This window comes from Microcaecilia unicolor, chromosome 5 (assembly GCF_901765095.1).
Source record: "Microcaecilia unicolor chromosome 5, aMicUni1.1, whole genome shotgun sequence".
Classification (NCBI taxonomy): Eukaryota; Metazoa; Chordata; class Amphibia; order Gymnophiona; family Siphonopidae; genus Microcaecilia; species Microcaecilia unicolor.
In genome coordinates, this window is record NC_044035.1 from 313,064,648 (window position 1) to 313,080,403 (window position 15,756).

A 15,756-nucleotide genomic window follows, 5' to 3' on the forward strand; every position below is an offset into this window, starting at 1 on the left:
TTAAGTTGTTTAAAACTTGTTAAGGTACTAGAGATATTAGACTAATATAAAGAGTCTTCAAGATTATATTTAGAGCTTTTACTGATTATATGGTATATTGTATAATTTATTTAGTGTTTCTCAGAAAGTAATGAAATATAATTAAAACTTTGTAATGAAAACTCTCGTGTTATCCTAATTAACAATAATTGACTATAAATTATGAGTTTAAATGAAGAGATGTGCTAGGGGTGGGTGGGAGCTGGGGAGAGTGGGTGAGAGGGAATGAAGGCAAAACTAGCCCCTGCTGTGCCTTCCAGAGACTGTCTTTTAATGCTGTAGGGCATGGCAGAAAGTTTTAAGTATAAAACTATGGGGAAAAGGGTTTTACAGTATGGGAACTAGCCAATAAAGTTTTTGTGTTTTAAAATTCCAAACTGTATTTAGCAATAAACCTACAATTCCTCTTGCATCCCCAATCTTTAAATCACCAATTCACAGAGCAAAATATGTTCACTTACCAGAGAAATTTTTTATTTTTCGTTAGATTTTATAACCCCGCGCTTTCCCACTCATGGCAGGCTCAATGCAGCTTACATATACAGGTACTTATTTGTACATGAGGCAATGGAGGGTTAAGTGACTTGGCCAGATGTCCAAGGAGCTGCCTGTGCCTGAAGTGGGAATCGAACTCAGTTCCCCAGGACCAGAGTCCACCACCCTAACCACTAGGCCACTCTTCCACTGTCCTCTTCTCTCAGAATTTCTCAGAAAGAAGGTTACCCGGGACCTTTCCTCTCTATATAGTTTAGATTCTAAGGTCTGCTTCAAACAGACCCTTTTGAAAGTTAACATGGTAATCAGATTGCCCTGGTGATCTTTGCGACTATATAATGTTCCTCACAGTACCTCATCACTTAATTCAGGTCAGTAACACTGCTCTCTCTCCTAGTCAAAAAACAGAAAATAACTTTCTTTTAAGACAAAGTTTGAGCCCTGCTCTGCTACTGTACTTTTTAATGCTTTAGGCTGTTAAGTTTCTACTTTTGGCAGAAAGTTTCATTTTAAAAGTATGGGAAAAAGATTTGTACACTATGGAAACTGGTTTTTTCTTTTTAAATGAAGACTGAGTGAACTAGGCCCTTCTGTGCCTTCTAGAGGCTCTCTCTTAATGCTGTAGTCTTGTGACAGTAAAGTGGAGAATCCAGACTTGAGCATAACTCCCTGTTATTCTGGGAGTTCAATAATAAAATCCAACTGTAAGGATTCAGACTCATCCTGTTTCTCTTAATCCAGTGCCCCACCCCCAGCATTTGTATAGTTTTGTAAAACATTTCAGTGTGTGGTAAAAGGCCAGTTCTGAGTGTGTACATTGCAGAAATCTTTAAACTCTCTGAAAACATCCTTCTCCATTTATTTCTTTTTCCCAAGGATACGGCCTTCCTGATGACATTGTAATAGAAAAGAGGGAAAGGAGACAATTTTGTGGACTGCGCAGGTGCCAATGTCAAATATCCAACATGAAATTTGTGCAGCATGACGCTGTGGAGGGCATTATCAGTAGGTATTGAAACCCCCCACCCTCTGTATACTGTCATGCTTTGCATCCTACTCTCAGAATATTTCATAAATGAGCAGTTCATTTTGGTAGACCGTGCATGCTTTCCAGTATCACCTCTTTTATTTTTGATCAATTTCCTCTAGGGGTATTGCTAGCAAGCTTAAAAATGTAGGCCTCTTGTTTGCAGAACTCGGAGGTCTGTACATCTTTATACATAGAAGTACCCAGTCACAGAGCTGAACTGAGTATCCTTCCATGCTAGACCCTGTACCTTTTGAACTGCAGGCATGAATTAAACAAACCCAAAACTCTCCTGTAAGTCAAATATCAAATTGCCAGGTGCCAAATATTTAAATTCCCTTTACAGTAATTTCAAAATCAACAAAAACAAGTTGAAAAGCGCACGATACAGTGTGACAAAATGGCACAGTTTTGAAAACTCATACATGTCTGTGGACAGGATATAAAACGACATGGTAAAGTGTGGCTCGTTAAGGTGAAGGGCTGTATAAGTGCATGCTTATGTGTTGTTCACTGTGTACGAATGGCGCCTCCCCGATGGTATCTGTCTTTTTGGCAAAGTGTGCCTAAAAGTAGCAGTCGTGCGCCTTTAATTATACAAAGGAGGACTTGAGTTTTTATGGAGACCTAAGGTACAGCCTTTTTTTTTTTTTGGGGGGGGGGGGGGGGGTTCCTTATTGGATTTTACTGCAAGTGGCATCCCAGCTCTTTAAATTCCCATTGTTACCGGGCATGGGAGCTAGGTTTCGCTCTTGCTGTGTTCAGGCATACATTGTGACTTGCTCTGATTTTTTTTTCCATTTCTTTCATTTCCTAGTAATGTTTGCTGCTGCTTGTCTAGCTATATATTTTTTTTTTTCAGCTGAGGCAGTATCTTGGCTGAGTGTGTTAATTAATATTACATCACAAACTGGCTGGAATATTAGCAGCTCCCAACACCTCTGCATATGTTAAGGCAGAGTGCCACCGATTGTTCAGGAAATTACATTCACAGGATGTCTGTTCTTTTTTTCTAGTTTTTTGTTGATCTGTGCACGTAAATATGGCAATTCCAGCTATATAGGAATTGTATTTTATATAAAATTTGACAGTGAAAGGCACATTTGTGCTTTTTGATCTTTTGGGGCCTCGGCACGGAGTTCTATAGTTAGCATAGTGTTACCACTACTTCAAGTACACGATCCCTGCTGAAGAAATTCTAGTGAAGAATGTGAGGTAGCTTTGTGCTCCCTGGAGCATAGATTGGACCATCTTGCTACATTTTAATTACATTTAATTTCTTCCATTGCAATGCATGTAAGAGAGAGGACTACAGTGAACACACATTATTAGTGCGGTATAATACATATACTTTGCACCAGTGGAAGAGGATATTGCGTGGTATTCCATCTGTACCTTGGGAAATTATTTTAAAAAGATATTAAAGAGTAGGTATTAGGATGAGATAAGCCATTTAGAAGGTTTTTAGGATTAAAATCAGAATAATTAATTTGGAAGAACTGTTAAAAATTATATTGTACATATGTCTGTCCCATTATTATGAGCTATGCTGATGTAACATCACTTATGTGTGATGTTCCACTGTGGAAAAATGGGAAATGAGGTGAAATAATTTTATATAGATAAGGATGAGTGAAGAATGGATGTGAGTTTTACTGTATAATATATTATTGAAGAGTATGTTAATAAAGGTTATATATGGTGATTATTGTGGCCTAATATTTTAAAGGCATACAAGCACCGATGTGCCTTCATAAATAGGGTAAAATAGGACCCTTCTTACCATCTAGAGAGACCCTTTGTAAAATTACCCTCCTCGTGTGTTGGCATCATCGGAAAATATCTGCTTCAACGTAACCCAGTTTGGCATGCTTTTTTTTTTTTTTTTTTTTTTTTTAGGCATCTACCAGGGGACAACAACACTGGACAACTGTGTTTTACAGTGTGAGGACAACGGGGGTCACAGTTCGAACATCAGCAGTACTGTCAATGAAGTATTGTGATCTATATGGTGCTAAGGGTCTGACAGTAAAGGCTTTCCTATTGCTTTATTAAGTTATTTTTGCTAAGAAATATATGATTTCTTTTTACTTTACCCTTTGAAGTGAGTTATTTTAACTTTTGAGGTGTATAGCCTTCTATTTTAACCTTGTACTTTTTGTTGTGTTATGTTGGTAAGATCCCCTTTGTAATGATAAAACGTTGAAGTATTTATAATTGCATCTCTGCCTAGCTGACTTAAAAGTTGGGGATGTTGAAGTGCTTTTACAGGCATAACATACATCAGATTATTATGTATGTAAAGTTCCCTGCTGAGAGAGTAGATTGTGGGAGTGATACATTTTTCAATAAAATAAAGTATACAGCACTGCACACTACACAGAGTGGGTCAGCTGGAAAGCTGAACTGGGAGTTGAAACAAGGCCATACCTAGTGTGCCATCATGAAGGCAAGATATGTTACCAGGTACAGAAATGTAAAGAGGAAAAAATGTAGGGGAGGACAAATCTAATTCCAACTTGGACATTAAATAATTATTTTATTGGTCAGAACTACACAGATCAGTGTTTGGCAAGTAGATGCCTGCCTCAGGAGTCTAGTAGATCTATTTGGAGCAATCTGGATATCTAAATGCAACATCTCTTACACACTGCAAAATGCACGTACAACAAACTTTTGGTGGTAATGTAAATATCAATGATATATATATATATATATAAACTGCATAGCAAGTAAACCAGAGTAGTAACACAACAAGGTGACAAAAGTCAGTGAATTTCAAATACATGCACTGAAATGCAGATCTGCATCGAGTCTGACCAATAAATAATTGTTTTGTCCCCTGGATTGGTCCTCCCCTACTTTTTTTTTTTGTCTCTTCACGAGTAATTCCATATGGACCCCTCTCTTTTTTGTTTTTTTTTGTTTTATTCTTTCTGGTACAGAAATGTACCCATGTCCCAGTTTGTATCTGTTTACAGGCTATGTCTTGTTGCTGTAGGCAGGGTGCTGGAGTGGAAATTCTACCAGGTAGCACATGCGATTTGATTGGCAATGGCATACACCACTGCAAGGAGGGCCATTCTAATCATAGGTGAGAGCTCATCTTCTGCTGTAAACAATCTCCAGATAAAATAAGTCTTTGGTAGTTGATCATATCTTAGACTCTTGAACTCGTTGCCGGAGAATGTAGTGACAGCAGCTGGCCTTACAGAATTTAAAGGGGGTTTTGGACAGATTCCTGGGGAAAAGGCCATTGGAACATTATTATTTTTTTTTTTTTTTTTTTGGGGGGGGGGGGGGGGGGGTTGCTGTGGTCTTGAGAGCTGGATTGGCCGCTGTCGGAGACAGGATGCTGGGTTGGATGGACCCTTGGTCTTTTCCCAGTATGGCGGTGCTTATGTACTATTTTATTACAAAAATATTTGAGAAATTATCGCACTCTTCCTCAGTGCGCCTTCAATATCCCACTTGTAATTTTCTTCTTGAAGCAAAGCCCCAAGTCTTTTCCAATAGGAGATGGCAATAATTTTGTTGTTTTGTGTTTCTTTTAAATTTTTTTTTTAATGTTTTTAATACATTTTAGGATTCATTGATGCAGTTTATGACATCCCTAAAATCACTATGGAGAATAATGTCATCCATAACAATGAAGGCTATGCTGTTGTCTTGGTTAAGCTGTGGTGATCTCTGTGAAAAGGAATGCCACTGCGATATTGAAGGTAGGATGGTCTGGTGATTGATAAAGTCAAACTAAAGTCCAAAATTGGTACCGTATTTTTCGGACTATAAGACGCACCAGGTTTTTAGAGGAGGGACATAGGAAAAAAAAAATTTTTTTTTTTCCTTTTCCCTCCTCTAAAACCTAGATGCTTCAGTGCGTCTTGTCGAATCCCTCCCTCCAAGTTCGGGATCGCCGTCAGGGTACCTCCTCTTTCCCCCCCACCCCCCCCCCCCCCCCCCGGCCCTGTCACCACCTCTCCCCTTACTCGATCTTCCCTGGTGGTCTAGTGAAGTCGGGGCAGGAAAGAGCCCCTCTTTCCTGCCCAGCGCGCTGCTCTCCATCCTCCTGTATGCATTGCTGCCTGACGGTCTCGGCGAGATTCAAAATGGCCGCCGAGAATTGAAGTCTCGGCGGCCATTTTGAATCTCGCCGAGACCGTCAGGCTGCATACAGGAGGATGGAGAGCAAGCGCGCTGGGCAGGAAAGAGGGGGCTCTTTCCTGCCCGACGTCACTAGACCACCAGGGAAGATCGCGTAAGGGGAGAAGTGGTGACAAGGGACGGGGGGAGGAAGGTAACCCTGACGGCGATTCTGAACTCAGAGGGCGGCCAGCCAGCCAAATCTCTACCTTCGGACTATAAGACGCACCCCCCATTTTCCTCCCAAATTTGGGGGGGAAAAAGTTGCGTTCTTATAGTCCGAAAAAATACAGTATGTTTTTTGTAATGTATGTAGAATATTACTGTATCTAACCACATATGCATATGTGTGTGTGCATCCATTTTTTACCAGTTCTGTGCTCTTCAAGCTGGTGCGTGTTAGGTTTGCTCTGATATATGCACTATAGAGCTGTAGTGAGTGGTATCAACAAGTAGTATACACAAGCTATCTGGGAAAGAGGTCATGAAATTTCTGTGCTACATTCAAAGTGGTTTACAAATATTATATGCAGGTACTTTCTCTGTCCTTAGTGGGCTCACAATCTAAGTTCTGTATAGAATGAAGAAACGGCCATTTGGGGGACAGGGTGGCCCACAGTGCATACATTAGTAGGCAGGAAATGATGTCTGGTGAGTGTTCAACCTGTCATAATGAGGCACAGATAGAGCAGAACAGTCAGTGGTAGAATGTGCTCCTTTTGCTCAGTTTAGCTGAGAAAAGCAGATGAATTGGGTTAATAATGCGTGGAGATAAATGCTAGGGAAGGACCAAAGGGTGGTAGAGATGTGGGGGGGGGGGGGGGGTGCAAATGCTGTGGACAGGAGAGGCTGTGATCAGGGGCTTTTGAAAGAGGGGTAGGATGAAAAGGAAAGACAGTGCATAGGGGGGAAGAGAATAGAGGAATTGATGAAGCACGTGACAAATATGGCGGATGGAAAGGAGGGATTACAAATGATGTGGAGGCAGAATGAAAGTATGAAGGAAAAGGAGTTGGGTGGTTATGTGAACACTGAAAGATGAGAAGCTACAGAATAATGAAGATATGAGATGGCAATAAACAGAATAGAATTGGAAGCTATGAAACCGGAATACAGGAGAATGGAAATGAATAATAGTGCCCATGTCATCGGGTATGGTTAGTGCTTGGATAGAAACAGCTCAAGAAGGAAATTTTGTCCCTCAGTGCGCACGCTGAAAAAGAGAAAGCATTGCTTCTAGTATTGCTTATTCATTCTTGATATAATGGTTCTTGTAAATAGATACTTCATCTTCCCTTCTAATATGGCTGCTCCAGGATTCAAGTGATTTTGCATAAAAACCATAACCTGTCTTCTTCCACAGGAGGAAGGTCTGATGGGATGTAGGCACCAGTAATCCTGTGCCAGATTCTACAGAGGCTGAAATACACAATGAGCAGGAAGCCGGGTGCTGTGGAGGGTGCCACAGATGAAAGGAATGAAGTCTCTGAACAAGTAGAAGGCAACAGTGCTATTGCCAGTGAACTCGTTGCTACTTTGAAAAGGAAAAGCCAGATACACAAGAAAAGGCTGAGTGATATGGGAATCACAGAGGCAGATGATGACTTAATGTCTCAAGAATGTTTGTCTCCCTAGCGGGGAATCAGTTCAAACGCAATGGAAAAGGAAGCTTCGGCACATTTCTCTTCTGAGTCTCAGAATTCTTCACCAAACTATAGCATACGTTTTTGACATCTTGTTCTGAAACATTGCTGCTTTCTTGATAGAATGGCGGTCATTCCTCTTCGTCTTGGGAATTTGTTGCTGAAGCTCGATTAACTTCTTGATTGATCACTCTCTGCGGCATATATTGCATACGTTAAGCTTCTACTGCCATCAATAAACAAAAAAGTGAGAGGAAGATTCAAAACCTGACTGAAACCTTTCTTCCAGATTTAGTTTTCTACATCTTGTGTTGCCCACTTGACTCTATGCTGGGCTTTCTGTTTGATATTCATGCTTAAGCTTGTTAAGTAGGCCACAAACTACACAGTAGGAGCTTCCCTCTTTAGCACCTTTCCTTGAGTTAAGAAGATCTGAATTGTACAGGCTGGTTAAACTAGTCTGACAAGTACAATGTTTACAACTAGCTAACTATTAGGTTAGTTCTATTTCCACAAGTCTAAGTGGTAAGTAACGATTTTAGAAGCCAGGGTGTAGGAGTTGCCTTTAGTCAGCTGTTGTGCAATGGTGCTGGTCATATTGCTCAAAGTGATGTGTACAGTGTGTTTTTTAACTCAATCAATATGTAATAGTTTGCTGTGCAGCTTTTCTCTTACGATCTAGCAACTGTTTGAAAGTTCACTTTTTTCCACCCCTGCTCTTCAGCTGGAAAGGATCAAAGATGTTACAAGCTGTTTGTTTTTCAGTAATAAATTCTAACTGGAAACTATTTTATTTGAGCATAAATATGTAACTAATTTTAAATGTACATGGCACCATATACCTGCAAGTAGGTCAGTTAACTAATTAACGCTGGCCATCTTGGTAAAGTGCATTGAAGCAGAAATACCTATTGAACTAGCACAAAAGGTAATTTTTACTATTTAGAACTTAACAACCATTCCGAAGTTACTGAAAAGTGATGAAAATGCACTTTGAGGCTCAAGTAAAATCAGTAACCACTGGTAACTATACCCCCCCCCCCCCCCCCCCCCCCTTTGTTAAGCTCATTTGGGAACAATGTTGAGCAAGAGAGAACTTGGGTGAATAGTGAAAATAAAGCTAGTGGTTAATCAGCGTTGGCTTATTTTTAACTATTCTCATCATTTTGGCACCAGATGCAAATGGAGAATAATTTTATTTTTCTGACTATTCTTTTTATCATTTTCATACCCTTGAAGACTTGCATGTCCGACTTTTTCGCTGAAGTGTAGGGGCAAGAATTAGCACAAATGACACAGAAACGTTAGCTGACTGGTGAAATAGGTGAAGAAACCTGTATAAACACAGCTTTTTGTATAATGTCATCCTACCAAACTTAATTTTGGAAAGTGTAAAGCAGTTGAATAGATCACTGGAATCACTATGCTATTGGTATTTCACTCTTTAAACACACAGAAGTAAATCTGATAATTTACATTAAAAGTTCCTCAATGAGATGTTACCTGTATTTTCTGCAATTAGTTCACATTAAATAAAAAGGGATTTTATGATCATTTTTGTTGCTTTCTGCATTAGATTTTCTTAATAACAATTGCATCGTCAGTAGAATTGTGGAGAAGTACTGCAACCACCAGTGTGCCTCACCCACCTTTTTGCATGTTTGCTTAAGATGCTGTAAGTTAATATTTAATTTCCATGATTGTTGAATGAGACTTGAATGACACACAAACTCCCAATCTATTGCAATGGCTTCATTCATAAATATAGAGCTTTGGATTTTCCCTAGTCAACAAATATACAGAAGTTTGTCTTGTCTTAAACCATAAATCTGCCCAGACTATTGTGTCTTGAACAATTAAATATTTTGCTGAGAAATCTTTGTGGAATCTGCTTCTCTATATTAATTTTGGCTTGCTATGTTGAATTCTTTATTCTCTCTCTATACTACTGATCCCATTAAACTAAAACTATCAGAGAATTTGGTGCAGTAGATTATGGGCTAGGATAACTGAAGGCATCATGAAGTTATGTAAGACAAGGCACAGTGGGTAGCACTGAAAATATTTGCAGTAGTGATATTCCAGTAGAGAATGACACAGGGACGGGGACCGCAGTAACTGGGGATGGGACAGATCCCGTGGGAGCGGGGATGGAGACAGAGCCTGTGAGGACGGGAACAAACTTTGTCCCCGTGTCACTTTCTACTTTGAAGCCTGTTAATGAACGGACTGTTGTTTGTTTGTTTGTTTGCAGATGACAGTATTTTTATTTTTGGAAAAACAAGCAAAAATGTGCACGGGGGATCCTGTACATCCTGTTAACCAGCACATCTTCTAAGAAGGACAGCTTCTGTTGCAGGAGGGGACTGTGGAAGACAGGAGAGCTGAGCTTGTTGATGACTTCTTATTCATTCACAGATTTAAAATCATAACAGTGCTTCTTAGGGCATATTTTTCCTCTCTAGGGCATACAGAACGGTTTTATATTTGTACCTCTGGACAATTTAATAGTGTGATTAGATGGTAGAAATCAGCTATTGAAGGGTAGAGGGTAATGGTGGTGGGAGGGTTATTATAGCTGCTAGTCATTATTTTCTATTTGTAATTTATACAACACAGTTGCACACAAATACTCCTTTTAATAATTAATAAAAAGATTTAGATATAAAATTATAAGTGTTTGAGGCTTTTGCAGATGAGAACGGAGACAGAACCCACGGAGATGGGACGGGGACAAATTTTGGCCCTGTGCCATTCTCTAATTCCTAGCCTAAGAGATTGTCAGTTTGATCGGTGAGAGGTTTGCCATTTGCTTTGATGTGTTGTGGTTTTTTTTTTTTTTAACTGCAAGTCCTGAGGGAGGAAATTATGCTTCTCTCTAATCTTGTTAGATGTCATCCATTTCTAATCTAAGTAGATTAGGAGGGGCATTTTCAATATGACATCTAAATCTGATTTTGGATTTTTTTTTTTTGCAGAAAACGTCAAATTCAGTAGCGAACATGGCCATTTTCAAACAGGAAAGTGTCCAATTTTGTTTCAGAAATGGCCAGTTGATGTTTTTTGTGCTCAGTGTGTCTACCTTTTTGGACCATTAAAAAAAAAAAAAAAAAAGTCCAAGAGAAACATAAGAACAAGCCATTTGGATATATGGGGGACCAGTATTCTTAATAGACTGGCCACAAAGACATCCCAGCAAGAGCAGTGGAGCACCCTAGGGGTCACTGCAGTGAAATTCACATAAAAGGTCCCAGGCACACATCTCACCATTCCCCCCTAATATGGTGAGCCTACCAAACCTACTGTTCCCCACTACCAATAGCCCTTATGTCTGCAGGTGACACCTACATGGGGTACAGTGGGTTTTGGAGGGCTCTCACTTTCCACTACAAGTGTAACAGTGGGATATGGGCCAGGGTTTCCCTTCTCTCTAGTGCACTGCATTGACCCACTAGCCTACTCCAGGGACCCGCTGCTTCTGTAATAGGACTGTAACATCTGAAGCTGTCATAGAGGCTGGTTTTGTACTGTTCCACATCTTTGGGGGTGGAAGGGGGGGTCACTGACCACTGAAGGACTAAGGGAGGGCCTTAATCCCACCAGTGGTCATTTAGGACACTGTTTTGTGACTTAGTCATGATTGAGTAACAAGAGAAGAGTGAGAACAGAATCAGAATCAGACTCTTAAAAAAAAAAAAAAAAAACCCAGACACTGACATCTAACGTATATATAAAATTTATTAAAGATGACTCAACACTGTACCATGTTTTGGTACTGAAACTGCCTTCTTCAGGAGTCTGTACAAATCAGATAAAGAGACACACAAACATCTTGAGTAGACATTCAGTATACATTAAAAAAATGTAAATACAATGATAAAAAGGCTACAATCAGTTTAAAACACATCACAAAAATAATGCTAAATGTAAACATCAGAAAAGAAATATATTAAAATGAGGTTAAAAGGGGTGGCTACAATCAGTTAAAAAACTTTGGCAACAAGGGGGTTTAAAATGGACAAGCAAATGTGCAACATGGTACTGTGTGAGTCATCCAATAAATACATTTTATATGTTGGACATCTTTGGTCTGTTTTTTTTGAAGAGCCTGATTCTATTCCACTCTTCTCCTGTTCCTGTGACTTTTCATGGGACATTGTTGTTCCTTCCACTTTGCTGAGTCATGATGAAACAGGTCTAGACCAAAACGTCTAACTTTTAGCCCCAGGCGAAAAATGTCCACGTTTTGAGAATGCCCAAATCCCACCCCCAACCTGACCCCGTGTGATTTGGATGAACTGCATAGAAAACTGTCTGATGGGTTTTATAAATTGTGATTTGTACATTTTGGCAAAAAAAGTCTGCTGCTTTTTGTTGCACTCTATATTTTTTTTCTGTTTTGAAAGTGAGGCCACTAGAACAGTGATGGCAAACCTTTCAGAGACCGAGTGCCCAAACAGCAACCCAAAATCTAATTATTTATTGCAAAGTGCCGGTACTCATTATGGGCGGAGTCACCACATGACTCCACCCCTATGATAGCCACACCCCTTACACCAGCCATGGCGCATATAAACAGACATCATTGAAAATATTATACTAGTATAGGAGGAAAAAAATAACATGATTTTCGTTCCATTATAAATCATTTTCTGTAAGCTGTTACAGCTACAGTATCCCCAGGCAAAATAAGACAGCAGCTGTAAATTCTCAAATTGGACATATTCCAAACCTAAAATGAAAATAAAATGATTTTTTCTACCTTTTTGTCTCTGATTCTGCTGCTCTCTTAACTCTGTTTCCAGGGCTTCCTTTCCCATTTCTTTCTTTACTTTCATCCATTCTTCTTCATTTCTTGCCCTCAATCCATGTCCAGCCACCATCCTCTCCCCCCTGCCTGCCCGCCCTCCCTCCCAGCACCAGGCAGGCCTCCCTCCCACCCAGTAGCACCTAGCTCCAGGCCTGTCTCCCTCCCACCCACCCAGCACCAGGCATCCCTCCCATCCAGCACCAGCACCAGGCCTGCCTCCCTCCCTCGTAGCACCCAGCACCAGGCCTGCTTCCCTCCTTCTTCCAAACCAACGAAGCATCAGCCCGCCCTCCCTCCCAGCACAGCGCTCTGCCCTCCCTCCCAACACCTCCCAGTACCAGCGCTCGCCCTCTTCCTCCGAAATTGAAAAGGCGTCGGCAGCTGCAGCGAAATGCGGCATGGTCTTCGCTCGGCGTGCCTTTGCTTCGCTTCTGTCCCTCATGGGCGGGACTAGAGCTTGAGAGAAGCAAAGCAAAGGCGTGCTGAGCGAAGACCATGTCGCGTTTCACTGCAGCTGCCGACGCTTTTTCAATTTCGGAGGAGGAGGGCGAGCGCTGGTGCTGGGAGGGAGGGAAGGAGGGCGGCCTGGTACTCGGAGGGAGGGAGAGTGGGTGGAGCGGACCGACGGCGCGCGTGCCAAAGGAGAGGGCTCTGCGTGCCATAGGTTCGCCATCGCTGCCCTAGAATGTACTAAGTTGTTTCCTATTGAGGGAAAGTAAAAGAAACTCCTTAGAATATCTGGTTTCTGCTTTCCTGCAGTATATTTAACTGTTGGTACTAGCCTTAATCCTGCAATTGATTTGAATATTCTTCAGAAAGCTTGTTAGATCTGGTGGCCTAAGTGGTAGTGGTGGTGGTGGTGGTGGGGGGGATTGGTTGTTTTTTATAGGCTAGAAAGTACCTGCATATAATATATGTAAATTTGTTAATCAGTGAGATCGGAAAGAGGCAAATTTCTTGCAGTCAGAATCGGGGACGAATGGGCCTGATATCGCTTTCTCCCTCCCCGGAATAGCTGGAGCTAAGTGAATATTATCTCAAGAGAGGCGATTAGGTGGCAGTTACTGTAAGAGGTCCTCGACGAGTTTCTCTTCTGAGAGTGCGGTCTGGTGGGGGATTCTGTGTTCCTCAGCCTACCACCAGTTTCTGGGATTATCTACATAACTTTTAAAGACAGAAGCTTAGCAGAAAGGCAGACCTATAACGCTCCTGAAGGAACCAAGAGGCTAGAATTCGTTGCTAGAGAATGTGGTAAAGGCGGTTAGCTTAACAGAGTTTAAAAAAGGTTTGGACAGCTTCCTAAAGGAAAAGTCCATAGACCATTATTAAATGGACTTGGGGAAAATCCACTATTTCTGGGATAAGCAGTATAAAATGTTTTGTACATTTTTTGGGATCTTGCCAGGTATTTGTGACCTGGATTGGCCACTGTTGGAAACAGGATGCTGGGCTTGATGGACTTTTTGGTCTGTCCCAGTATGGCAATACTTATGTATTTATGTCAAATCCATGATTCTTTACCTTTACCCTTTAGGTGGGCGCCTTAACTGGGAAACATTAGTGAAGCAATCCTTTGTAGAGGGTGGTTGCTATATGAAATTCATTGAGCAAATGATTGGAGCAAATTAATATTTTAAAGAGATAAATAATAGTTCATGCGGAGTTAGCTAAATAATATGGAAAAATAAAATATACTTCCTGTTACATAGTAGATGATAGCAGATAAGGACCTGCATAGTTCATTTAGTCTGCCCAACATAGCATATTCTTTGATTGTGTTATAAATTTACATTCTTGATTCTGTTATGTGATAGCCATTTTTGGGTCACAGACTGTAGAAATCTGCCTGACACTGGTCTTACTTCCCTGGAGTTGCCACCTAAGCACTGCTAATTTTTTTTTTTTTAATTCCATTGCCTTTCCATAAAGGGGTCCTTTGTGTTTATACTTTGCATATTTGAATTCTGTTTTTTTTTTTGTCTCCACCATGGCCCCTGGGAGATCATTTCAATCATCTATGTCCTGTAACATTAAAAAATGCTTCCTGATATTTCTCCTAAGTCGAGTATCCTCCCCCTCCCACGCAACTTCAGTTCATGTCCTCCAGTTCTACTGCTGCCCATCTCTGGAAAAGATCTGTTTTCAAATATTTAAATGTCTATATCTTTCTTCTAGGGTGTGTATATATATATTTATTCAGCAACAATCTTCTGTACTGTCATTATAAAGCAAAATAGAAGATACATCCCACCATCTTCCCACCCTCCTCCCCTTTTGCAAACAATTGCATTCAATTATACCATGGGCGCAAGTAGATGGATATGTCTAAAACATGCAACCAATTTGAGACTAGCAATAGCATACACAACTGGCATTTAAAGGTCTGTCCTTAATGATGTACATCATATGTTAAGAAATCATAGCCATATGTATATGTACACAGTGCTCTTTTTGACCAACCCCATGGGCCTCCTGTTGCTGCATGGAGGTAATGCAGAGGGGGAGGGTTCTGGGGCTGGCCGGAGAAGTGCCTGGCTGAATCACTGCTGGAAAGAGGATCAAGTTTTTAAGACCATGGGTGGGCAAATGTTGGATTCAGGGAGGGAGGGCCAAAATGAGTGATGCTGGTCTGCGGGAGGTGAAGAGGAAAAGTGGCAAGAGAGAAATTTAGAAAGATTGCGTAGGTCGCCAAGAGGTCCATGAGAGCCACCATTGACTCGCTGGCCTTGCATTGAAGAAACAATGTCCTAAGGAGTCTCATGGAAGGAGCTATTTAGATTTGCAGAAGCTATTGTCACACTGTATGGACCAGCTCACTCTGTTTGTTACACCTTCAAACAGGTGATTCACTTTACGTTTAATTTGTTTGTTAGAAGGTCTCTTATCAATACTTGCCTGAAAACTCTGACTGGGGGCTAGTGCAGTAAAACCGTGCTACCACTTACTGTAGCATTTTATGCTTGATTTTCTCACACCAATATTACTCTCCAGTGCAGGATGAAATATTAACTCAGGAAAATCAATGTTAAAGCACACATAGGCAATTGAATGGGGTGGACCACGGTCTGTGGCCCCCACTGATGTTTGGTCCTCAACAGCCTTAGTAATAAGAGAGCTTAGCAGTGGGTTCAGAGATGGGTTTGTTTGGCCCCTCCAACCAAAAGATGTTCAACTGCCATGAAAACACTTCAAAGGTAGTGTAGTGGACATGGACATGTAAAACACATGCAAATAGCAGCATAAATATTGCCCCCAATGCAGTGGTGTATCTATAAAAGGTGCATGTGTTGAGTACACACCCCTTGTCAGACCCAGTCCCCCGCCCCCCCCCCCCCCCACCTTAAAATCATCTCTGCTGTAGTCTTTGCTCAGGCAGTGGCACTTGTATGCTGCTTGCGGCCTACACTAGGACTTCCTCTCTGAACTGTCCTTTCCCTTCAGAAACCAAGAAGTTGCATCAGAATGGGGCGGAATAGTTCAGAGAGGAAGTCCTGGTGCAGGCTGCCTATGAGTGCCCCTGCCACAACCCAGGCAAAAACTGTAGCAGAGATGATCTTAAAGTACTGGGGTGGGGGGGGGGGGGGGGGGGGGGGTTAACA

General features: G+C 41.2%; 1 protein-coding gene across 1 annotated transcript in view; it reads left to right on the forward strand.

Moving 5' to 3' along the window:
• Positions 1 to 9,185, forward strand: part of SHCBP1 (SHC binding and spindle associated 1) — a 59,781-nt gene extending 50,596 nt beyond the window's left edge. The window contains 13 exon segments of the mRNA XM_030204391.1: positions 1,411 to 1,444; positions 1,446 to 1,489; positions 1,492 to 1,539; positions 3,461 to 3,510; positions 3,512 to 3,589; positions 4,567 to 4,652; positions 5,146 to 5,241; positions 6,324 to 6,355; positions 6,510 to 6,528; positions 6,625 to 6,641; positions 7,091 to 7,151; positions 7,153 to 7,322; positions 7,325 to 9,185. Of these exon segments, the coding sequence (XP_030060251.1) occupies positions 1,411 to 1,444; positions 1,446 to 1,489; positions 1,492 to 1,539; positions 3,461 to 3,510; positions 3,512 to 3,589; positions 4,567 to 4,652; positions 5,146 to 5,241; positions 6,324 to 6,355; positions 6,510 to 6,528; positions 6,625 to 6,641; positions 7,091 to 7,151; positions 7,153 to 7,322; positions 7,325 to 7,395 (806 nt within the window). The 3' untranslated portion in view covers positions 7,396 to 9,185.
• Positions 9,186 to 15,756: the final 6,571 nt, after the last annotated feature.